The following is a 26013-nucleotide window of genomic DNA, read 5'->3' on the forward strand; positions in this document are numbered from 1 at the left end:
CTAGAATTACAAGTGGGCACCACTGCACCTGGCTCAAAACCTTTTCTTCTTTTAGTACTGGGGACTGAACCCTCAGTGCCTTAGCACTGAGTAGATCCTAGTTCTTTTTAAGACAAGGGGTATACTTGCTAAGTTGCTGAGGGTTCCGTTAAATTGCTGGCCTTGGCCTTGTAATCATTCTGCCTCCCAAGGAAACAGGATTACAGGCATGCACCACTGTTTTACCTGTCCAGCTCCATTTTTTTGGTTTTGTTTTAGAGATGAGCCAATAAAGCTCCAAATTTTAAGCTTTGGAGCCCAAGGGTTGGGATGAAAAAGGGCGAGATGTCATTTACCAAGGGCATGAAGCCTTCCCGCATGTTAACTCGCGAAGACTGGAAAGGCATGTGGACACCATGGTGCCACCCCTCCATATGATCTCCCTCCAGGCCCATTTCTCACACTGGAAGCTCCTTACCAAGAAGTGTGAAGGCTTGCCGAGTCTTCTCAAAGTCCTCTGCGTCATCTACACCCTCGATGGCTGTGTCTCCTCCCTGGGATGTATAGAAAAAGTCCTCTGCACATGCTGTGGAGGCAAGGAAGTCAAGTGTCAAACACTGCAGAGACCCTTCACCCTGTGTCACCCACAGATCATGACCCACAAGGAGTTCTATTTCCCAAGCATGCTATTCCAGACCAAATTTTAGTTCCAGCCAGTTGTGAAACCCTTTAAAGTATTCTTCATCCATAATGGCAAATCTGAGAAAACTGAATAATACACAAAAATTACATTACTCTGCCAGAATGTGCTACCGTATTTATATAAAACTGGTATGGGAAAAACATGTTAATACAGAAGATAAATAGATTATGCAAAGTTCAGCTTAATGGGATCCTGCCCAGATTTATTTTTAAGACAGACCCAAAATAAGTAAGTAAAACGCATAGTTAGAATCACCTCCTAGATCACAGACTTCCATGACTCTAGATAATCTTTGCTTGAACACTTCATTTAACATGAGGGGCTGTGATGTGCCTCAGGTGATCTGGTTTTCCTGTTCATTTGTTGGGCAAGGTCGGGGCACACTTGAGCTGTTCAGGCACTTGAGCAAGTGCAGGCCGAGATCCTCAGGGGTTTGTTCTCATTCCCCAGCTTAACGCTGTGTCAGGCCTCTGAGGAAGCCTTGGCACAGCTGGTAAAGAGCAGTCCGTGTTGTCTTACGAGTCTCAGCCAAGCTTGTCGGGAGGCAAAAATGCAACAAGCCTCGGGTAGGACCTGCACTACAAGTAGGATGGTAAAAGCAGCTTAAATAAGGGACACGGCCACGGAAGTCATTTACAGTAACAATTGCCTGCTATCAAATTTACCCTCTAAAATCACTCGTCTTTCACAAAGTACTCCATGTGGTGTCACTCTGCCTGGTACTTCACGTTCTGAGTACATAATGTTTGGTTCTGACAGGATGTCCAGTCTGTACATGGGCTGGTTTTCCTCCTCCCTGAAAACCCCAGTTCAATTCTTTTCCCTTGACCCAAGCATGCACGGTTGAATGCATATCAGCTGAGCGTGCTTAGCCGCAGCTTCACAGCAGCTCCCAGTCCTCCTCTAACACCTCGTCCTTCTGATTTATCTCCTAAGAACTTCTGCAGACTGCCATTGCCCTGGGTCTGACCTTCAGCATCTGTTGTCTGGGGACTGTTGCAAAAGACTCTAAACCCAACTCCTTGCTTCTGCTCATGTCCTTCCAAACATACCTCCAAAATGCTGGTAATTTCAGTCACACTGCTCCCCTGTTTGAAGCCCCTTAGAGGTCAATACCAACAATTATCAGCCTAGAACCTTCTCTCGGACCTTCCAAGACATGGCTACAGCCTACTGCTCCCAACTCCTGACCTCAGTTTCCTGTCCCTGATCAACTCTTCCTTCTGTCCATGCCGTCAGCGGTCCCCACCTACCTTTCTTGTTTCACCCCATTCCCTCATGTTCCTAGAGAGCACACTCTGTTCCAAGCCACAATAAACTTTAAAAACTCCTTTGGTCCATTAAGCAAGCACTGCCAAGCCCAGCTAGAGAGCAGAACTCAGCCCTAAACCCCAGTTTGACAACACAACCTGAGCTGTAACCATCAAGCTCCACTGCCTACAGGGATGAACAGAGTTGCAGTGGTGTGGCAGGAGAGCTTTCTGGAGGAGTAACTTAACACACTGATGATTCAGTCCAAGGCGTTTGAACTGGAGGAGGAAGGATAACAACTCTTCCTCACAGCTTCAGGAGAAGTGAATTTTTAAGAATTCTCTTTGCTGAAGACAGCATAGTTCTTTTTCATAGCTAACCACTCTGGGAGCTCTGGCATGGCACAGTTTCCAAGGCTTTCTAAATCAATTCTTTCTTCCTCTTTGTATTTACTCTTCAAGATGTTTCATCTGATGATTTCTGCAGGGCCTACCTGAAAACCACTTTAACTCCCACCATTGCAGATAAGCAAACTGAAGAACATAGGGCTTTAAGGGCTGCACACACTCTCCAGAGATTGTCCGGGCCTGGGAGCCCATTAACTGATTACCCAATTGTAGAAATGATCATTTTTCTGGACTGGGGTTGTGGTTCAATGGTAGAATGCTCACCTAGCATGCATAAAGCACTGGGTTTGATCCTCAGCACCACATAAAGATTGTGTCTACCTAAAACTAAAAAGTAAAGATTAAAAAAAAAGAAATGATCATATCTTTGGCATTCTATGATTGTCATGAACACAACCTAACTCATTGTTTGGTTTAGCTATGAGGTAAGCTTCAAGAGCTCCTATGAGACAAAGCAAGAATGTTCAGCGGTGAAATGATTTGATTATGAGAGGCACAACCTAATCAGAGGGTTAATCTACTGCCATGGATTAACTGGGCAGTAATTGGAGGCAGGTAGGGCGTGGCTGGACATGGGTCACTGAGGATATATCTTACAGGTTTATGTTTTGTCATGAGTGGAGCCGTTTCCTGGTGGCCTATCCTTAGCTGCTTTCCTCCCAAACACCCTTCAGCCATGAAGTTCTGCCTCATCTTGGGCCCACAGTTATGGAATTGGCTGACCAGGGACTGAATTGCTGAAAACCGAGCCAAAATAAGCTTCTCCTCCTCCCAGTTGCTCTTACTGGGTCTTTTGGTCACAGCAACAAAACCACTGATTAAAGCGGTCATTATCAAGTGTCAGCTGAACATAGTCACCCAACTCCACTTTCGTATTGGAGGGAATGCATTTTCAGCACCTTTTCCCAAGACTCTTCATTGTCAACACCCAGGGCCTTGCTGCCTGATGTTCTAAGACAGAATACCCACGGGTCCTGCCAGCTCCTGGTTCCCAAACTCAGGCCCAGCTGCGTAACTTATTCAGAGTTAGGCTTACAGCTGCAGGGACTACCTGCATTCTCTGAATCCGAACAGAGTGACTGTCTCCTCTCTCTCAGCTTTAAGGTCTGTAGTAGCCTCTGAAGATCATGCTCCAGAGCCTCTCGATAAGAACCATCCAAACAAAAGGAGTCTTCTCAGCCTGCCTGGATCTCGGCTCTCCTTTCAGGTCCCTGAAGCCAGCACCTTCTCTCATCCTCTGGTCTCTTTAAGAAGAATCACCAAGGAGAAACACACCACAAATTATTAACTGGCTCAATACGCAGATGTTGGAACAGGTAGTGGGCAGACCACAAAGCAGAAATTAATCAAGCCTTTCAAGGCCAAGGCCACCAGCTTGCACTGCAAATGGGATGCAAGGTTTTGACCTGTGCAAGGCTGAAGACGTTATTAATAAAACTGCATCAGTATACTTACCGAAGTAACCAAGAAAAGGAAATTATTCCTTAAACATCTGAAGGATGAACACAAGGAAAAATGGGTCCTTTACACCCGTACGAGATTTACTGTCATTTATTCACTAGTTATTCACTATCATTGTACTTCTAAAAGAATCTTCCAAGAGATCTGTAAGCCTAACTCACACCAAAGCCTCTTCATTTCACTCCATGATGCGAGAGACTGGGCAGTTTTCAAGTGTCTCAGCTAGGAACCCAAGGAATCTGCACATTGCACAGATATACAAGGAAAAGCCATTTTATGCTCAATTACAAATCATGTAAGTGAAATTTTTTTTTTAGGATGATTTCTTTCCTATTCAAGTTACATTTGTGACCAAAATGGCCCCAATACTGTCAAGTGGATCATGTCAGTATTTGTTCGTTGTAAAATTGATCAGAGGGGAAAACATATCTCATGTCTTGCAGACGGGCCTTGAAAAGCTCTTCTGGGCTCTTGCCCCATTCTGGGAAGGAAAAGATGATGGCAATAGCCACAGTGTGAATGCCTACCTGGCCACTTGTGACTGAGCTGACATCAGAGCCTAAAGGTGGCAGGTCAGGGCAGTGCTCATACAAGGACTGCTCAGCACCACCCTGCTTGAAAGGCAATGAATGCCCTCTCCTTGTCCTCAGAGAGGCGATAATGTCCCCGGGAGAATCAAACTTATGAAGAATTAAAGGACAAACCAGAGGATGAGAGAAGGTGCTGGCTTCAAGGTCCCGAAGGACAAATTAAAGGCCAAACCACAGCTTCCTCCCTAGGTTCTGACTAAAAACATGGCTTCACAGGTAAACTTGGCCTGCCCCAGCTATGCTTCCTGCAGCACAGCCCTCACCACCCAGTACTGAGGTTGACAAGCTCAGTGAAAGCAGGACCCACAACTGTTTATTATGTCACCAGCATCTAACATGGCCCCAGTAGTTTCATGAATGGATGCTAAGTTGCATGACACATATGCATCAAATGCTACAAGAATTTGAGAAGCAGAGTTAAGAGAGCAAACCGATATTGGAGCCTCTGGATAGATTTTAGCGACTGGGAGCACAGGTATGTCTAGTGCTAGATCCTTAGGATAGCTTATATTAGGCTCAGAGATTACAAAGTCTCATTAGTCTTATTCTCACAGCTGTGGAGACCAACCAGCCTCTTCCTAGATACCCAGCTCTTCACATCATCCAATAGTGCTTCACTTTCCCCACAAGCTCCTAAAGTACAGACACCAGGCCAGGGACAGGATACTGCTGAGCCCTGGGCCCGCCCTTATCCCACACATGGGCTCCAAGGACACAGCTACATTATCAATATCCCATGTACACAATGCTCCCCAGACCACAGGATTCAAATACAGGCTCAAGGTCCAAGGAGAGATGGTATGTGGTACAGAATCAAGAACTAAAGCCTACCCACCTGTTATGGTTTGGATGTGAGGTGTCCTCCTAAAGCTCACTTGTGAGAATGCAAGAAGGTTTGGAGGACAAATGATTGGGATGTGAGTCTTCACCCAATCAGTGAATTAATCCCGATAGAGATTAACTGAAGGCAGATAGGGTGTGTCTGGAGGAGATGGGAATTGGGGGCACAGCTTTGGGGTATATATTTGTATCTAGCAAGTGGAGTGTCTGCTTCCTCATTATCATGTGAGCTGCTTCCCTCTGCCACACTTCCTCCATGATGTTCAGCCTCACCCTGAGCTCCAAGGAATGGAGCCTGCTATTTATGGATAGAGACCTCTGAAACTGTGAGGCCCAAATAAACATTTCTCCTCTGTAATTGTGCTTCTCAGGTCTTTTAGCCCAGCAGGGGGAAATATAACTAAAACACCTCCACTACTCCTAGCTCCACGTCAGCCACCTCAAAGCAAATGAGACTTGCTAATACGTTCATCAGTGGAAGCCAAGGATGGACCCGTCCACCTGATGGTGACATTTGGGGACTCGTGCATTGGCTCCAGTAGAGCGGTAACTTTTCTTGGTCGCTCCATTTCCCTCCAGTGCTCCAATGCAGGTGTTCCAGAAGCTTCCAGGCCTGCTTAAATGGGATCAGACCGCGTGGCAGCACTGTCTCACTCATTGAGCCCCGCCCCCCCAATCATCTGTGGCAATATCCATGCCTCTGCCTTATGACTAGAGCCATTCCCATTGTCTTTTTCTCACTCCCCATCCCCTAGCAGTACTGGGGATTAAACCCAAGACCTCAAGTGTGCTAGGCAAGCTACTCCTGAGCTGCACCCCCAGCCCTTTGTGTTTTTAATCTTGAGATAATGTCTAAGTTGCCCAGGCTGGCATCAGAATCGGGATCCTCTTGCCTCAGCCTCCCCAGTAGCTGGGATCATAGGTGTGCCCACCACACCTGGCTTATATCCATCCCCACTTTATCCTCACCCTTCCCTCTGTCTCAATCCTAAAACTTAATCCTAAAACATGTTAGCCCTGAGCGAATGATATGCATCATTCAAATCTACATCTTTACGGAAGGCACACATATCTCATGATGCCTCGAGTAAAAACACATTTCAAAATAATGACACATGGACAGTCTTTCATGCCATGCAAAACATGCTTCCAACCCTGCCTCCTATTCCTTCACCCAATTTCTGTTGAAGACAGACTGGATACAATTAATACTATTTTACTAATTGGGTGGGGAGGTTCTGAGAGGTGTAAGGGAGTCATTCCGAGTGGTTTTGGCATTCCCGATGGCCTGGAATCGACAAAGAACAAACAACTCTGTCTCAGGACAGAGCTCAGACAGGAACCTGTATCAGAGGACTCTGAGCAGAGCACCCAGGCACCCGCAGAGCCTCCAAGTTGTTCCAGTGGTTGTCGCCCACCCTGAGCACAGCATACACCTGCTGACTTACTTAGTGCAAGCTCTTTAAATTCTGGGAGACTGGCGGCAGCACAGAGCTGGTAGAAGATGTGGTAATTCCTCTCATCATCTGCCTGGAGGAGGAAAAGGTGAATGAGTTTTAAGGCAAAGACTCCAAGATCACCCTTTCATCTATTCTGAGCCCAGATGCTCCAGGCGGGGGGGAAACTAAACCCACCACCTTCCGTGTTTCCATAGCCTGTCACCTTCAATTCCCACTGCCAGATTTTCCATGTGCTATGGGTTCTCCTAAACTGACGAGTTTTACCTCTTGACTTACACAAAAGCCTGCATTTTCTTTTTCTGTATAAGACATCATTGTTATTCCACAAATGGAGAGTCAATCAGCAGGTATGTATTCTTCTGTGCTGCTTGACTAATGCTCCAGGGCTTATAATTTCCTTGCTGTGAACTTTCTCCTCTGAGAAGCTTGGAGCTAAGTGAAAGCTGTGCTGGCCCACTGAGTCAGAGCAGTCAGGAAAGGTCCACAACTAGGAAGGGACTTCTGGTGGACACTTGAAGCCAGAATGGCTTAAATTGGCCAAGTGACGGTGGTGAGAAAAAGGAAAGCTCAGGAAGGGGTGCCAGGGAGAGGCCGCAGAGCACCGTGGACTGTACCCAGAAGAGGCCAGCCCCTGCACTACAGAAGTGAGAATGTGGGGCTGGGAAACCAACCAGGAGGTACCAAGGACAGCCAGGCAAAAAGGGGAGGGGAGAGCTTGTTTGAATTCATTAGGTGTTTGCTAAGAATCAGCATGGAGCTATCTAAGACAAGCAGCTGAAGGGATCAGATTCCAAAGCCTTCCAATGTCTCCTCTGAAGGTAGCCAAAATGTGAGCACCAGGAAGCCACTTCACCCAGGGGAGCAGCGTGCCAGCCTCAGGACATGCACTGTCACTTTGGTTCAGTGATGAGGACAAAAGGGAGCTACAAGAGGGCTGTGGATTCGAGGGAAGATGGGAGGGGAGGGAAGATGGGAGGGAAGGGGAGGGGGGATAGTAGGGGATAGGAAAGGTAGAATACAACAGTCACTAATATGGCATTATGGAAAAATGTGGATGTGTAACCAATGTGATTCTGCAACTTGTATTTGGGGTAAAAATGGGAGTTCATAACCCACTTGAATCAAATGTATGAAAGATGATATGTCATGAGTTATGTAATGTTTTGAACAACCAATAAAAAAAAAAGAGGGCTGTGGATGGGGTTGTGAGCTGAACCGTGTGCTGCCAGGGGAGGGCAGAGTCACCTAGAGGCACGGCCCTGTTGGCAGGAGGAAATGGAAGGTAAGCTGAGACCAATCAAGCCTGGGAAGAAGTGAGAACTCCACTCACTTACTGAAAAGTAAACCAAGGAGCCAAATGTGAAAATGGATACACTTTCAACCTACTAAGGTTCATGTGAAAGCTCAAATCACAGACTGTACATATGATAGTCCCTGATCATTAGACTGTGAAAATCCACAAGGAAACAGATTTTATTCTCGATTGCATCTTTGGGGTCTAGCACAGGTCTGACACATTAGAGGCCCTCAGTTTGTTGGTTGAATCAAAAAGCAATGCAAGGTAAAGGACTTTGAGGCCAAATTCCTGTTTCATTTGAAATGAATACCATCAACAAAAGGAAAGCAGAAGACCAAGTACATCCAAATCCAGGCTCAAAAGATGAGCTGCTCTTTGGGCACAGGGAGTGGGGCAGGCAGCATCAAATGAGGGGCAAAAATACAACAGGCCCCAGTCCCTCACTCACCTGAAAGACAACTCTGGACTTCTCCAACAGGTAGGTCCTCATGTTGGCCCCAATGATGTGGTACCTTTTGTCAAAGCCGATCTGAATGTACTTTCCAAAGCGGCTGCTGTTGTCATTCCGAGTGGTTTTGGCATTCCCAATGGCCTGGAATCGACAAAGAACAAAGGGGTTGTGCAAAAAATGAAGTCTTTCCTCATTTCAGGCTGGATGTTTGTAGCAGGTTGTCTCCTTTCCCTCCCTCAACTTTTGCAATGACAAGGAACCAAGTTAAAAATTACGTTTGACTTAAATTTCATTTCCAGCCTCCTTCATTCCTAAGGATGGCCAGTGAGAGTCATGAGTTTATTAGTGAGCTCTTTATAGGAGATTAACCAGCGGGGAGGTGCACCCCATTGTCCCTATCTTCCTCCTCCTCCCAGCCTAAAGTACACATGCAATGGCTGAAGCTATAGCATTCATCATGGGACCTAGAGCCAGGAAAGGCCTCGAGTCAGATCTCAGCTGACATCCTTTAGCCACTAAACCAATGGTAGTGCCCATTAGCTCTGAACTTTCTGTGAGGAACAAACCTTCCCAGGATTCATCCACTTTGATCAGATCTCCAAGTAGTTGTTATTCCCAACCGACAAGTGGTACTTCCTAGGAATGGACCAATTGGCACACCTCATTACTAGGACCAATCAGGAAATCACCATCTTGGTATCACTTCTTATGCAGCAGCAGGGACATTCAAAACACTGGATGACTTTTAAAATCAGTAGCTACACGACTGGTCTCATCAGTATAAGATTTCCATAAAACATCCCACTACTAATGTATTGGTAAAAAAAGATGTTAGCATTTTAATCCCTTTCATATGATTACATTCCTACAGTTTAAAAAAAGAAAACATCTTTAGAAATACCCACTAGCTTTTTAGCAATCTAGGAACAATGAGGCATAAAGACATTGAAAGAGAAGCTGAAACCCCAACCCACCCTCCACCTGGGCCTAGCTGAATTGAAGCAACAGAACTACCATCATCTCCTGACAGCCCCAAGCCCATAATGCTCAGCTGGCATGCATTTACAAGGCTAGCAAACAGCTAGAAGCTAGCGCTTCAGAGGTCAAGAAGTTGACCTCAACTAATACTGAAAAAATAAAATAAAAATACCCCACCGGGCCTCCAGGAGGAAAACTATTGCCATTCCTACCTGTAGGTGAGCATAGCTTACTGTGCCTCAGCTGAGTCACATGACTCCCTAGGGAAGCAGCTCAGCCTGGGCCAGGCCTGGCCTGCTCTGCCTACCCTCCTGCCCTAATTACCTCCAATGTGCTCTCACAAATGATGGAGCATCTCTTCCTGCTTCTGTCCACTGCCAAGGCCCACATCACCATTGTCTCTTTCTTGGACAATGTCAGTGTTCTCTCAACAGGTCTCCCTGCTCCTACATCCTGCTGCCAATTTTCCACTTGACTGCCAGGGCCATCCTTCTGAAATGTGAACCTGGTTGTATTTCCTGTGTGAAATGCTTCAACGGCCTCTTCTACCCTGAAACAGTCTTCAGTCCTCATCCTGACTCATGTGCCAGGTCGGATCCACCCAGCCTTGCCGGAGTCCTCACCTAACAGTCCCGAATGTCTCTTTTCTCAGTGACACCCACGTGCACTCTGCCCTCACCCAAGTTTCTCACACACAGTCCCCTCTGCTGGCAGCTTTCTTCCCAGAGCTCCCTGCACCTACCTGGCTCCTCCTCTTCCCTCAAGTCTCAACCTTATGACGGGTAGGACTTCCCGGACCCCACAGGCTAGGGAGGGCCTCCTGCCACATGCTCTCCCAGGCCCTGCATATCCCCTTTCCCTCCCTCGCCCATGCCCTACCCATCCTGCTTCAGCAGGGTTCTCTAGCACCTGCATGTGGTAGGCACTCAAACATTTGAGTGAATGAAACTATAAATGAACTTTGGTTTTTCTGTTTTGAAATGAGAATTTTGGACTCTGTCTTTTCTGGCCACCTGCCATTTTAGAATCCTACAACTTCCAGTTTAGGTTGTGAATATAGTTTTTCTGTTAGGGTTTAAAGTATGTAATGCAGCCTACACTCCACAACCCCACTTCCCTGCAGGGGAAGTGTATATAAGTACAACCCTGTGTGCTGAATGACTTTGTAAGGCATCTCTTTACTGGACTCAAGGTCCAGGGACAGCTAGACCTCATGAGGCAGACAGGAGACCCCCAAAGATGCTTCTGAGTTTATATAGTAAACTTCATGTCTGTAATCTTGTAAGCCAACCGAAGGAGACAGGCATTTGTGCCCTTAGCACCCATCAACCTCACCACCTCAGAGATCTCAGAGTACCCACTTCCCCTCCAGAGGTCAGACCCTTCAGGACTCACAGGACAATGGCTGTTACATTTAAGCAAGCCAGTTTCATTTGGATGTTGGAAAGGCAAGCTACATTCCCCAAAATATTGATAAAAGCATTCCCAGGCTTCCAACAGGAGCTAGTCCTTGGGTTGGATGCCTTATTTAATTCTGACACGAACCCTATGAGATAGGCATTATAACCTTTCACCTCACTTGGGGAGAAAAAAATCTCAGGAAGGTCAAGGAATGTGTCAAGGTTTGCATGGCTACAAATGGCCATGCCAAGACATTCGCTCAGACATGCCCAGGTCTGAAGTCCGTGTTCCTTCTATGTGAAGTCAGAGTTCTCCATATTGTCACCCAGCTCTCCACCACTCAGGAAGCAGCCATGCACATGGGCAACTTCTCACAGCTCAAATGGCTGTGTTGCATCAAAAGTAAATATATAAATACTTATTAGACGATGCTGTGGGTTATGGATTCATTACTCTCAAATTAGTCAATAAGGAATTGAACATCTGCTTTAGCTGTCCTATGTAACCTACGTCTCAGGGTAACTAAATGGTTGGTGAGGGGAATCTCCTTTTATAGGTTTGTTCCAGCTAACAAATGCAGAAAGAATAACAGTAAGAATATCACCATCTTACAATGTAATGAATTAATAGATCTAGGCATAACCAATGACTGCTGATGGAAGCCCTTAGCGGGGGCCCACAAGACTGCCTGACTAAGGTTTCTTATTTTAAAAAAAGAAAAAAAAAATCAACACATCTAAATTTTACTACGCTTTTACAGGAAACACAGGGGACAAAGGAACATGTGGAACAATTATGAGGATGCAATCAACAAAGACCAGTTTGTGGAAAACTCTAAAGGATAACCCAGTTTCAACAAGTTCCAACTTCAAACATTTAGTTTCAAAAAAGTTCAAACATCTTAATTTGTAAAAAGGCAGTAAGTAAATCTCACTATGTCTGAGATCATTCCTTGCAACAACTTAAGAAAACCTCACCCAGGATCTAAAGATCACTGCCCAAAGATCTGTCTTCTTCCCTCACTAGGCTGCTTCACAAAGTGACTTGATGGATCTGAGTACTAGAACCATCATTCTGCAAGATAACTGGGCCCATCTACTAAAAGGGCCCACAGAAGCATGTGGCAATCCAGCAATTCTATGTTTAGATAACCCCTAGACAAATTCTCAAATGGGCATACAAGTGTGTTATGCTATTTAACAATAAAAAATGCAACCTTAATGTCCACCAGGTGAAAACAAATGTGGCAGAGTCATATAAAGAGACACTATAAGACCGTTAAATAAACTACAGCACACAGTTCATGGATAAACGATGTTGACGAAAGCACAAGTTGCGAAACAGTTGATGGAATAGGATACCATTTACATAGCATCAAAAAACTATTGTGTATGTATACACAAATACATAGTAAAACACAAATGGACTGAAATGATTTCAATATAATTGAATTGTACAATCAAGAGACGTATCAAGTACTAGGGAAACAATGGAACAGTTAGCCATGCCCAGTGGAACAGGAAAGGCCTGTTTGGAAAAAAATTGAAGTGAATCTTGGAATAGAATTCTATCAGCAGGGAAGAGACAGAGTTCTGTTTCTGCAAATAGCATGGACAAAGGGACAGGGTGAGAGTGGACAGATGTAGAGGGGCTAGAGTTTGCAGATGCATGGAGAACATTAGAGGAGTGAGACGGGTAAGGTACACAGGGGCCAGGCTCTTATATGAATGGGCTAATAGCTGCAGGCTTTCTTTTTAAAAGGAAAAAAAAAAACCTTGAAAGTTTATCTGGTCTTAGTTTTTATCATTTTTGTTCACTATACTCTTGGTCCCTTTCATCTGCAAGGGGATTTCTCTGTGGCTGTTGGACTTACATGCCTACAGACTGCTGTCATCCTAAAAAGCCATGTGACCCTCTATCCTAGATGTGGGTTCTGTCCCTGCTCCTATAGTCTCTTGATTAGCAATACTCTTTCAATAAGTGCAGACTTGTGAACAAATCACTCCTGGGAGGCTGACAAGCCTTTAAACAGAATGGGGTCAGAGCACCAGTGCCGACAATAAATCATCCCCATCTGTCCCAGCCCATCCCAATCTGTCCTCCAGCTACCTTGATTCCAACAGCTGCCACTCAGCTGGCCCACTGGGAATTCTGCCCTCAGCTCTCCTCTCCCCCCAGGAGACCTCTGCAGTTCCTGGGCTGCTGCAGAAGGAGACTAACCACAACTGATTACTTCGTGGGGGAGGTGTCACTCTTCCCTGGAACAGGGGCAGAGTAATCAGCTGTCCCTGATTAAGACATGCCTGTGGTGGTTACAATCCTCCGAGGAGCTACAGCTGATGCGGCTTCCTGATCCAAGGACAGGCTTGACTCAAATCTTCTAAAAAGTTATGTTTGCAGACTTCGGCAATGCAAAACTCAATTCACTGCCTGGGCACACTTTTAATTCCACTCAGGGTTCTTACCAGCTATACATCTTCCTCTTCATGTCCAGTCCAAACTTTCTCTCAAAGATATCAGTGAGTAACAGCTAAAGGGACAGTCTCCATGATGGCAAAATTCTACATCTGGTGTAAAGAGCCCTCAGGATTTACCCAAGTCATTTCCAAAGTACCAGTTTGGACATGGAAAAAAAATTAATGAACCACTGTTTTATGTATTTACTTGATGGTGTAAAGATTAGGCTGGTTCTCGTATATACACCTTCAATCACAGCAAATGAACCACATCTTGTGTATTGGGGGTGCACAAGTGGCTTTTTCCATTTTCTCCCATGCCAAAGTCCTCTGCTTCCCCCAGCCAACCTACTCAGGCCAAAATGGAATACTGCAAACTTGAGATATTTCTGACCACTGGTATTTTAAAATTATTCCCAAAGTAGAGTTTCAGAACAGATATTTGCATACCCAAGTCTACCTAGAGCAGCATTGTTCACAACAGCCAAAAGGCAGGAACAATGCAAAGGTCCATCAGGAGAGGAAAGGATAAATGTGATGTCCATTCAATGAAGTATTACTCAGCAATAAGAAAGAATACCGATAAATGGTAGACCACAGATGAACCTTGAAAACACTGTGCTAAGTGAAATGAGCCAGACACAAAAGGACTAACATTACATGGTTCCATTTGTGCGAGGTCTCTAGAATAGTCAAATTTACAGGGACCCAAAGTTGGAGACAGGTTATCAGGGACTGGAGGAAGAATGGAAATTTGTTATTTTACCACAATAAATTTTTTGAACATTGTGTTTTGTTTAGTAATACAATATTGTGATTACTGATTTCCCAGCATGACTAGCAATTGTTCAGTCACCAGGCATTGAAGATGTCTTCCCTTCCGTTTTGCCCAGCATTACTATTACTTCTATCTTTAAAAGTGGTCTGTCTCTGCAATCTTACTGCCTAAAAGATAAAGTGAATTTTAAAACTCCAGGACAAAACCAACAACAACAACAAAAACTTTCTCTTATTTGAGCTTATACACAATGATTACTATAGAGTGCTGTCTTAGTTGCCTTAACAAAGAGATCTGATCTCAGGGAGGCCAAGTCCATGATTCACAAATGCCTTCAGAATTGGGGCCGTGGCCAGGCCCTGACCCTGGAGCTTAGAATAAGCACTGAGTGAACAGGCTACCAACTAAGTATCAGACAATAGGGAGTTAAACTATGGAAAATCTATTAGTTAATCCATTTTGACAGCCAATAAGACTTCATGCAGTCTAATGATATGGGGACAAGGCTTACACTATAACATTGAGTAAGAAGGCTGGAAGGATAGATGCCCAAACACTGGATGATTCCTAGCAGGCTGGAGTATTACAGGGGATTTTTAACTCATTCCCACTTTCCAGGGATCCCTTCACAATATTTTAGTAAGTCAGTGGTTCTACAATGTGATACCCAAACCATCTGCGTGAGTATCACCTATGAACTTGTGAGAAATGCAAATGATCGCCGAGCCCCTCCCCAGCCCTTCAGAATCAAACTTGATGTGTTGGGTTCAGCAACGTAAGCTTTAATAAGCCTCAAAGCAATTCTTATGCATCCTCCAGTTTAAGAATTGTAACAAATAGGAGTTTCCATTTTCACATGTCTGATTAAAAAAAAAAGCATCTTCAACTATATTGATCATTTCCAGTTTATATAGTACTTAAACTTACTTTTGTTGAAGTCTTAAAGAACAAGTAGTATCCTATCATTAAGGAAGGTGCAGGAAGGCACTTTGACAATACAACTCTGAAGGCAGGAGATTTTGCCTGGGTAACCACTAAACTTCTATGGATTAAGATTCAGAATATTCTCATTCACTTGGTAAAGGGAGGAGGAGAGAGAGGGGACCAGGAAAGGGCCAGGCAAGATCTTGCTCCAGAATAATCTGAAAGCGACTTCATCTTCATCAACAGGGCTTTGGGCTTCTCAGGCAAACTTGAAGATATTTTGGCACTTCTAGTTCTCAAATGAATTTCTTCCTAATAAAACAGAAAGGGCTGCCTAGGACCAGAAGGTCCACTCCTAACCAGACCATGGCCCAGATAACAAAGAGCCTTGGCCTCAAAGGCAGGGCCTCAAAACTGGCCCAGGGACTATGAAACCCTTTACTTCTACTGTCAGAATTAAGTCCTTATAAAGGGGGAAAGAAAAAAGATGGTTTTCTGACCCTAAAACACAATTATTTACAGCAGGAGTGAACCTTTAGGAAATGTTCCTGGCCCTGCACTTTTATCATCTGCTCTGAGCCCTCCCAGCCCAGGCCCTTCTCATGAAGCCCTGGCTGACTTAGGCATCGAGTATAGACAGACAGGACCTCCTCTGACCAGTTCCTGCCACCGCAGGCAACCATTTCCTGAGGATCTTCAGCAGAAATGCCCTCCCCCACCCCCAAAGATAAAATGCTCAAATACTTTGGGGAAAGAATATTCTACCCTAGACTCCTGCCCCCCTCCCCCCAAAAAACACCCTCCCGAGTCAGTGGGCCTTTCAGATCATCTAGTCGTTTCAGTGGAGTAGTTTTTTTGACATGTGATGGCACCAGGGAAGGGGACAGCAGCAGAGATGGCAATAGATGGCAAAAGGATCATTGCTAAAATATGCAGCAGAGTCCAGGGATGCGGAGAATGTGCCACCCAATGCTGGGGACCTGAGGGACACAACCAAGTGAGAATATTCTCCCATCTGTGCTTCACAGCCACTTCCATGGTTTCTTCCTCCAAAGTGGGCCTCTCAGGAAGAGGCGAGGATGCTGCCTACATAAGGCCCTTCAAGGGTTCTTACGATTATCACCCCCAACTCAAGCCCCCACAGTCCTGCTACCAGCATAGTAACTCCAGCCAGGAAGGCTTTACCTCCATGATGGGACTGGACGCCAGGACCTTCTCCTCGATGTTGGTTTCACTGGCTGAGCCACCGACCGTGGCAAAGTAGCGCATGGCATACTTGGCTGACACCGTCTTCCCAGCTCCCGACTCCCCACTGACTATGATGGATTGGTTCTTCTCATCTCTGGAAGGGAAGCAGCTCTGGTCAGTCATTGGCCAAGGAAAGGCTCTGCTGCCTTTCAGGGACTCTGTCTGACAAAGGGCTGAACCTGCGGCATCGCTCCCACTTTCAGGATAAATGTGAAATGACAGTGTAAAAATAACCTGCCCTCCATCAACAGGCCTGTGCAGGATCTGAAAGCGGGAAGAAGCCAGCCATTCTGAACGGGGTTTACAAATGCACATGACTGCCTTTACCACCCACAAGAAGGCAGAGGAGGCCAGTCAGACACTCTCCAGGATCCTGGGTGCAGCACCCCTCCCTCCCTCTTACATACACCCCAAGGATTTACAGATACACTTTCAACTTTGTTTCTCCAACATGCCCACCCTGTGCCACTGGGCAAGTTCTAGTATCTTTGAGAATAAGGATCTTTCTTCTCTTACATTGAGCCTAGCATGCTGACAGGCACGGATTTGAACATTTCAGCTCCTACAGCTGTATCACAAAGTGCATGCTAGTAGCCACCAGCCTCATCTTGCCTCATGTTTCCCAGAAATTAGATAGAAGAGCTATCAATTGCAGTATGAGGGAATTCAGGGCAGACTACATAAAACGCAAAAACAAGATATCCTATGTAGGATAAAAAAAATGCATCTACCTTTATCCCCTTAGAACAGTAGGAAGACAGACAAGTAATGGACATTAATCTATCAGGTCTCTAAGGAACATGACTTTAAAAGCAGATAGCAAGAACACTGGTGCCACAGATTTGGGAAAATGAGTTGCTGTAAGGGCTGGACTCAACCACTCCTCCAGTTCCCAAACCCACCACAAGGGCAAGCACTCCAACGCCCAGCACTAGCAACAGTGCCCAGCACAAGGCTCATCCTCAATGTGAACCGCTGGGCTGCAAGCCACTTATGGCTTTGCTGATTGTAAACCTGTTTTCTAAATGAAAATGGGTATAGAACTCAGGATTCCTGGTGCCAGCTCCTGTGACTTCCTAGGCAGAGTGGGCCAAAGAAGAACCCAGTAGTCACCACAGGTGGCCTAGCACCTTCTTGCTGGCTATCAACACAGGGAGGCTAAAGCTTACCAGCACGTGTGAATGAACACTGGCATCTCTCCTGAACTAGGCCAACAGCCAAGAAATCAGAAAAGTGATGTGATGACAGAAAGGAATCTAGTTTGAGATAGACTAGATGGACAGAAGAGAACCACATGGAATGCACAACTTAACAAGAAATGTGGGAACACCAGGGGAGTCACTGTGAGGGCCAGGCTGAAGAGACCTCATCTGTGAGCCACTCTTCAAGGACATCAAGGTGCTATACAGTCTCAGCTCACACAAGTTGTGAGCAATGGGGAGGGACCCGAGTGCTCTCAGTGGCCAAAAGACACTTAAGATGAAGCTGAAAAAATGCATCCTTCAAACTCAAATCCAACCAATGACTTGGCAACTTATACAGACACCTATTAAGTCATGGGAGATGGAATTACGGTGGCTTTTGGAGATCCCCTCATAGTTCCAGTATACTATTGTTATCCTCAGAGCATCTGTCTCTGTGTCCTGTGACATCTTTACACTGAAAGGTGTAATATCATTGCAAACGCTCCCTGTATGTTGGCATCAAGGAGAACTGGACTGTAGCAGCCAGCCTCTGTGTGCGTGACTTAAAGTAAGTGGATGAGTGCAGGATTCAACTTAGTCTTAGTCCTCAGCAAAGAACCACACAGAATGGAGGGGGACATACTATCCAGAGTCCTCAACAAGAACCAACATGTGGATGACAGGGGTGGAAGCCCATCAGCAGGCAGGGAGATGGGAAGTCCATGGCAAACTGGACTGCAAGGCGACCCAGAAAACTAATGCACTTGATAGGGAAGGTAAGAACCAGTGACCCTTGTCTACTTCACTCACAACCCTGCACTGCTCAGGAAAGAGTGACTCAGACAAGAGGTAGGAAAGTTTTAGGAACAGGCACGCCATTTAAGGCTAAGTAGCCAGTTTATGAGACAAGTGTGGAGAGGTTAGAAGAAAGAAAGAAAAGCAGCAATCCGACAATAGCAGGATGAGCAGGTTCATGGTAAAGACAGTATCAGGAATTATAAATGCCCCCAATGTGGTATACTACATTTGAGGCTCTTTGGAGGAACAAGTATAGGAAATGACCATGAGTGCTAGCTCCTAATTTGATGGATATTAGAGTTGATACTAACATGAAAGCTAGAGTCAGATAAATTCACCTCTTACACCAGTGAATGCCTTTCAAAATTTCCCTAATTGAGACCGATGTAAAATGTTTGGGGAAATTGATGTCTTATTTAACTCTATGCACCTGTGCACACAGTACCCACATTCCTAACCTACTGCAGGGCCAGGTGCACATTTGGTACGTGTACACTATTGCATCACAGCACCTAAGGGACAACATTGAACAGTACTCTCAATCTCATTCAACACATTAATAATGAGTTGGAAGGAAAGATAGACAACTAGAATCCACAATACAGGCATTAATGACAGACCTGAATTTCAATTTCAGTTGCACTGTGATTAGCCATCTGACTTTGGAAAAAGTAGTAACTTATTTGACCTCCAGATAATCTCAGTGCAATCTCTTGGGATTTGAATCCCCAAAGCCCAAGCTCTTGATTTGGTACAGGGATCTCCAATTCATCCTAATACTTTCTGCCAGATTAGATTTCTAAAGCGCAGCTCTAATTAAATTTTTTCCTTTCAAGAAATCTAAACAGCAATTCATTGCTTATCAAATCAAGTCCAAACTCCTTAGCTGAGCATTTGAACCCTTCTACAATGCACAACACTGAAGCCCTTAACAGATATGGGGCAAAGTGATATGCCTGAAGTCCTCATTCTGCCATCGACAGACTCTGTAAGCCACTTAACTGCATTATACAGCAAACTCCGCGTCTCATACATCTATCTGCACAAGACTGTATGGGAAGATCTCCACACCTCCTCTAAGATGGTTTATGGTTCAGCCACATAGGGCTACACAAATCCCTGAAGATGGAACACATTCCCAGCACTGCTGTTTATGGTATCCCAAGGCCACCTTCAACATACCCCCTTCTACTGATGTTCTACCTACATCAGGAAGTCAGTCTTAACTCCCTGCCTTGGCATCCCAGAAGGCAATTATTTCTCCATCTCCTAGAGTCTCACGTCACTTGTTCTATGCCACTTTTAAGACACTGACATTTCATCCCACACTGTTGGTCTCCATGGTGGCTTTACCGTGATATGACTGTCAGTCACTTCCTTTTTCTGGTCCTTTGTCTTTTCACTTCTAAAGCATGGAGTCATGACTTCGAATTTCAGTCAAGGGTCTCTTGGAGACCAACAGAAAACAAAGGTAATGAAAATCTCCTTGTCCCAAATTTCAAGTATCCAGGACTGGTAGTAGGGAACATTGGTAAAAGTATGGACTCCTACCCCATGTCCTTCCAAAGTGTGGCTCCCTCCATTGAGTCCAATTACAGAGATGACTTAGTTGGCAACCTGGGCCAATATGCTTTTCAGTAAATCCTTCTTTCTTGAGCCCAAGGATATTCCCTTTCTGTAATAAAGCAAATCACAGTCAAGGAATTTAGTGCCCTGTTATTGCTCACATTCTGGCCATCTTCAGGAAACACCCCAACATAAGTACACCCTTGAAATCCTGTACTTGAGACAAGAGCACAGGACTCCAAAGGGGCTCAGCCATTCCTCAGGTTCCAGGTAAAACGGCGAGTGTGCACATGCATGCATATATACATACCACTCTCCCCCAGCTCACATCATAACCCCTCAGTATCTGAGAGTTGAGATTTAATGGCTTCTAAGCCACTTTTTTTTCCTACAAAAGTTTCCCATCAAACCACTACAGCATTTCAAGTTCATGAGCAGGACGAACCTCCCCTCATCACTTCTATTGGGACCCCCAGGCAAGGAGAGTGGTGCAGGTGGCTGTAAAGGCAGTTGAGTTCTCCCTACCCAATGGAGTGTGTGCTGATCACCAGGGAGCCACTCTGGAGCAGTGTTTCAAGAACCACTGCTGAAGTGTCACCTTGCTTGGGCTCTCTGTAGATTCATTTGTCACCTGCAGTCTCCAACCAGCATTATGTACAGACACCAAAGGGAAACCTGGCTCAAGTTACCTCAGAACTGGGGAAGCAGCCCTGGTTTTGTCCCAAAGATCTGAGTTCCCAGCACTATCTGGGCAGTGACCGGCAAGGTCAGGTGATCCCTTCTGAAGGCATATGCACCCCCTATCCTCCCACCCATGCTCTGACAGCTGCTCATTAAAGCCAAGGCTCCATGAGGGCAGGGCTCCTGACACCAAAACCTATCTAGCCCTTTCTGGCCCAGGGCCCTCTCCAATTAATCACCCCTAGCCTCTACTTATCTGCTCCAGCCGGAAACCTGGGGTCAGCAGAGATTCCTTCCTCTGCCTTGAATTCATCTCCAGGATACAATCTGCTCTATTCTCTGCACTTTCAGTCCAAGCCATCATCATCTCTGACACACATTACACAAAAGCTTTCCAGCCTCCCCTAATATCTCATATGACTTTCTGAAAAGGAATACTGGCTCTATCTCCCCTTGCTTTAAGCTTTTCAATGGGATCCCTCTCTATAAGAGCCATGCTGTACTGTGTTTTAGGCCCAGCACCTCCTGCCAGCTTCACCACCTGCCACTCTTGATTGATTATATCCGAGCCACATGGGCTTCTTTATTCTCTCCCACTTTGTGGCAGCCTAAAGCTCTTCCAGCTCAAACCGATTTTTCCTTCTTTGATCTCATGGCTCTTAATGCCTGGTATTCAATCATTCTGCTTTATGGCAGCTCAAGGATAACTCATTTTAATATAATTAATTAACCACCTATTTACATCATGCTTAAATGGTTTACAAAAGTCTTAGCCATGTACTCTTGCTTATGGTTCATAAAATCACTGGGTGTCAGCCTTCTTGCTTTAAACAAGTTTGGCAAGGCCAAGTTACATACCCAGAAATCCCCAGCTGGTGAGACCTTGAGCGCAAACGTTGACACAGGTTTCCAGTTCTTTGTACGACTTTCCACAACTGCTGTGTTACCATTACATCCTTTGTTTTGTATAATAGAGAAGTCTCAAATGCCCCATAACAAATTTAGCTCTGATGCAGCATTAAATATGAAGCAGGGTCAACATCACACTCAAGCATCACTCTGCAGAAGCCCTTCCATGAACACCCGACCTCCACAGCTTATTCTTTTACTCATCTACCTCCTGCCCACCCCCAATACCCTGGTCTCCAACAATGAACATAAGTCTCCTGATGGCCAATCTCAGATGTAAGGACTTGGATGAGCAGGCCAGCTCCTGGGCTGTGTTCAAAGAAGAGTCCTTAGCAAGAACTGTTACATGCAGCGGCACAGTGTCTGCAGCCCCCTTGAGCATTATACAAGTATCTGCATAAGAAAACCAAACTTGGTGGTTCCTGCCCTATGTTTAGTCTTTTCATGTTTCACCCACAGGGAGAGGAGGACCCCCCGAGGCTCAGAAAAGCACAACTCTTTCCCCAAATTGGAAACTCTAAGGAGGGATGAAGAGCAAAAGCACTACCTGTTTAGGACCCTGACAACACAATTACAAACAGGAAGGAGGGAAGCTGGGTCTGCCAAGGTGCAGCAAGGAAACCCCATCTCTGAACACATCACTTAGCCCTTCTATTGCTTCCTCCTGTAGTGACAGATGGCCTGAATTTTGGGTGTGTCAGTAGAATATACACTCTGTTCGCTAAGGGATAATCAACCCACTGTTTCCCACCCCCCATGTCTGTTCTACTCCCTTATTGGCTACACCATCACTGAAACACATCATCTACTACAGTAGAAAGTAAAAACAAAACTATGCTAGAGAATAAATAGAAATTTTAATTAAGCTTCTGTTCAACAACGTCATCTATGTCAGCACCATGGACAGCGTTAGTAAGTAGGAAATAGAGTAGGAAAACAGAGCTACAGCGAAACTTGGGAGCAATGCTAACTTCCAGATGACCACTCTATGTACAGTTTGATACTGTTTTTATAAAGTAAGCAAAAACTAAACATTAAGATACAAAATTATATCAATACAAAACACAATCAAAAACCTGATAGTGAGAAGCCAGATTTGGGAAAGTATGAGATAGGAAGACTTGAATTAAAGAGAAATCTGATTATTTGGGGAGGGCATATAGTAGGTAAGTTGAGGAGATTAAAAGTTAAAGTGAGGCAGATTTGGGGCTTGCAACAGAATTGCAAGTATGTGACTAACACTCAAGGGCTTCCTCCCAAGGTCAGAAGCACCATGAAGACACTGTGAGAAGGGGCTGGGTCTGAAGGCTCCCGGGGAGATTCCAAGAAGCCTTCCAACAAGGCAGCCAGGCCTGGATGTGGGAAGGGGCTACATTCTGGACACCACAACGAAGGGCTCCCGCAGGGCTTAGGTTCCAGGTGTGAGGGCAGCAGATGGGCACGCCAGAGTCCCTTGGCCCTCAGACACCGATATCCTTCACTGACACACTCTCCATTCCCAGAGCAGGACTGCACTCGGACACAGCCCAGAACTCAACACAAGCCATCAGGAAGGCTGCCATAAACTTTAATGAAAGTCACTTCATTGCTGTTCAGCAGACCTCTGTGTCTACTTGGCAAGATGAAAATGAACCTTTGACAGTGAGAGAGATAAGTACTTAACACATTTAATAACCAAATATCATTTTCCCACTTGAGTTTTACAGTGACCCTTGGAGTACTAAGCTCTATTTATAAACCTAGGTGTATCATGATATAGGCAATAGCAAAAAAAAAAAAGGGGGATCCAACATGGCCGCCGGCAAGGAAGCAGCGATTCCAATGTCTCCACATTAACGGGATCAGAAAGACCCATTGGAACAGCGGCAGTCTACCTACTGAGGAACTTCTAGCAAAATTCCGTGAAGAGGGGACCTGCCGGGAATTGGTAGGTTTATTAGAAGTGTCAGTTTGTCCCAGACAAGTGGATCTTGACCGGCCACGCGGGCGCGGAGGTCAAGTCCCGCAACCACCAGCCGCTTCAGAAAGCGGCCGGAGGCCCCGAGCGGCGCGGCCCGCCCGAACCCGCAGACGGCACCCGACACCTCGCCGTCCCGAGAGGCCCCGCTCTCGCTCAGCGAACGGCCACTCCACCCGCCCGGATCTTAGCCACGCAGCCGCAGCTGCCCAGCTGTACCGGCAGCACGGTGCAGCGAGAAGTGTCCCCACCTGGCCCAGCAGATAGCCCGTACCCTCCCGGCTCTACTAACAGCCCCGCCCACCTGGCGAACGGCTCCCCCCCCCCCAGACAGCGTGAAGGGAATATAACCAACCCTTTACGAAATAGAGAACTGGGAACTAAAACCAGAGATTGTGTCAGACCAGAGACAAGCCAGTTCCACCCCTCCCTTCGGACACTCCGGCAAGGAGCCAGGGACCCGCCATAGCAGAGAGGGGAAGTCACCAAAGTTCGGCCAAAGAGATTCCTTCCCAGCGGAATCTACTTTAGCAGGTGTGTGACTCCCACCCACACCAGATACAAACAACCGGGAAACTTCAAAATCTCTCCGTGGGTGTGGCCCTAAGGGCCAAAGGACTCTCGACCCCCAACTCCCCCTACTGCCAGTGACGAGGGCGTGACTGTAGGGGCAGAGGGAAGCAGAGAAGACTCCCCACCCCCAAATCCCCCAACCGCGAACTGAGAGGGTGTGACGGTAGGGGTGGAGGGAAACAGAGGACACTCCAGACCCCCAAGTCCTCCTACCGCCAGCAGTGTGGTTGTGACTGTAGGGGCTGAGGGAAGTAGAGGGGATCCTAGACCCCCAACTCCTATTACCACCAGCAGCGACACCAATGGTCTTAGCTGCCAGATTCCGAAGGTGTGCCCACCAAAGGGGTCCGGAAAAATTAAACAATTGACTCCCAGACTACAGCTCCACAGCACTGGGGCTTAGATGAATGACAGCGAGAGTGCTCAGTAGTTAGGGAAATGGAACACTCGGTGGGGCTGAAAGTGTAACCAAATCCTTGGGGAACTGCCTCCAGTGAGCAGGACCTGGCTGGCTGGCAGGAGGAAGGGGAGGAGGGGCCGTAGAAGTGAAACGGCTCTGGACCAACAGGATTGAGAGACTCCCAGGAACCGCCTTACAGGGATTGCTGTTGACACATTGAGGGCAAAACTCAGCCCGGAGGGCACAGCTTTGCCTACGGGAAGAGAAGAAAATGGATCTCTAAGATCTAATTTTATTTCCTATTTCATTTTAACTTTTTCTCTCCCTTTTCCCTCTCTCTCTCCCCTTCCAAGTTTTACGGCTCTTTCCATTCTCCTCTATGCTATCTATCTCCCTCTCCTTCTTTCCTTTCAAGAGCACCTACCTTCCCCTTCCCCCCAACTTTCATCCCAAGCATTACGTCATCCATTTCGCGTAACTGTCTAAATACAAATAGGTGTGCGCCCTTCCCCCGTGCCTGCAAGGTAGCCGGACCTGCAACCCACCAGCAGGTCAGGCCCAGCAACCTGGGAGTGGCAGAGCCGCCCCACGCGCCTGCAAGGTAGGCGCACCTGCTACCAACCAGCAGAACAGGCCCAGCGGCCTGCCGATGTGGTAGGCACAGCGACCCAATTGGAGGAGGAGCAGAGCCCCTGCCTGCGCCTGCGCGGGAGACTTAGCAACTATACAAGAGTAATACAAATATATAGGGGGAAAATTCAACAACACAACAGTCTCAGTAAGCAGAAAGAAACGCGAACAGTATGAAGAGACAAGGAAAGAAAGGACCACAAGCAATGCAGGTCAACTCAACGATAGAAGAGGTAATATCTGCAGCAGATGGAATGTCAGATAAGGAATTCAGGAGATACATGCTTCAGATGATCGAGTCTCAAGGAAGACATTAGACAGCAAAATCAGACAATGAAAGATCTCTTCAACAATGAAATACACAAACAAATCCAGGAAGCAAAAGATCAACTATACAGGGAGATAGAAGTTATAAAAAACAAACTAACAGAAATCCTAGAAAGGCAGGAAGCAATAAACCAACTTAAAAACTCAATTGAGAATACTACCAACAGAGTAGAACACTTAGAAGATAGAACATCAGACAATGAAGACAAAGTATTTCAACTTGAAAAGAACATAGACAGCTCAGCAAGACAGTTAAGAAACCATGAGCAGAACATCCAAGAGATATGGGATAACATAAAGAGACCAAACTTAAGAGTCATTGGGATACAGGAAGGCACAGAGCTCCAAACCAAAGGAATAAACAATCTATTCAATGAAATAATACGAGACAACTTCCCAGACTTGAAGAATGAGACAGAATCCCAAATCCTAGAAGCCTACAGGATGCCGAATGTGCATAATCATAAGAGATCCACACCTAGACACATTATAATGAAGATGCCCAACATACAGAATAAGGAGAGAATTTTAAAAGCTACAAGAGAAAGGAAGCAGATTACATTTAGGGGTAAACCAATCAGGATAACAGCTGATCTCTCAACACAGACTTTGAAAGCTAGAAGATCCTGGAATAATATATTTCAAACACTGAAAGAAAATGGGTTCCAACCAAGAATTGTGTATCCAGCAAAATTGAGCTTCAAGATGGAAGATGAAATTAAAACCTTCCACGATAAACAAAAGTTAAAAGAATTTGCAGCTAG

General features: G+C 45.8%; 1 protein-coding gene across 1 annotated transcript in view; it reads right to left on the reverse strand.

The window, feature by feature from the left end:
* The window catches only part of MYO5B (myosin VB), a 312767-nt gene that overhangs the window by 126379 nt on the left and 160375 nt on the right, over window positions 1-26013 (reverse strand). Inside the window, exons 5-8 of the mRNA XM_081262970.1 lie at window positions 16162-16318; window positions 8437-8580; window positions 6680-6761; window positions 458-565 (exon numbers count right to left, since the gene is read on the reverse strand). Coding sequence (XP_081119096.1) covers window positions 458-565; window positions 6680-6761; window positions 8437-8580; window positions 16162-16318 — 491 coding nt within the window. The remainder of the gene's footprint in view (window positions 1-457; window positions 566-6679; window positions 6762-8436; window positions 8581-16161; window positions 16319-26013) is intronic.

Source organism: Spermophilus citellus (genome assembly GCF_964194105.1).
Source record: "Spermophilus citellus genome assembly, chromosome: 12".
Taxonomy (NCBI): domain Eukaryota; kingdom Metazoa; phylum Chordata; class Mammalia; order Rodentia; family Sciuridae; genus Spermophilus; species Spermophilus citellus.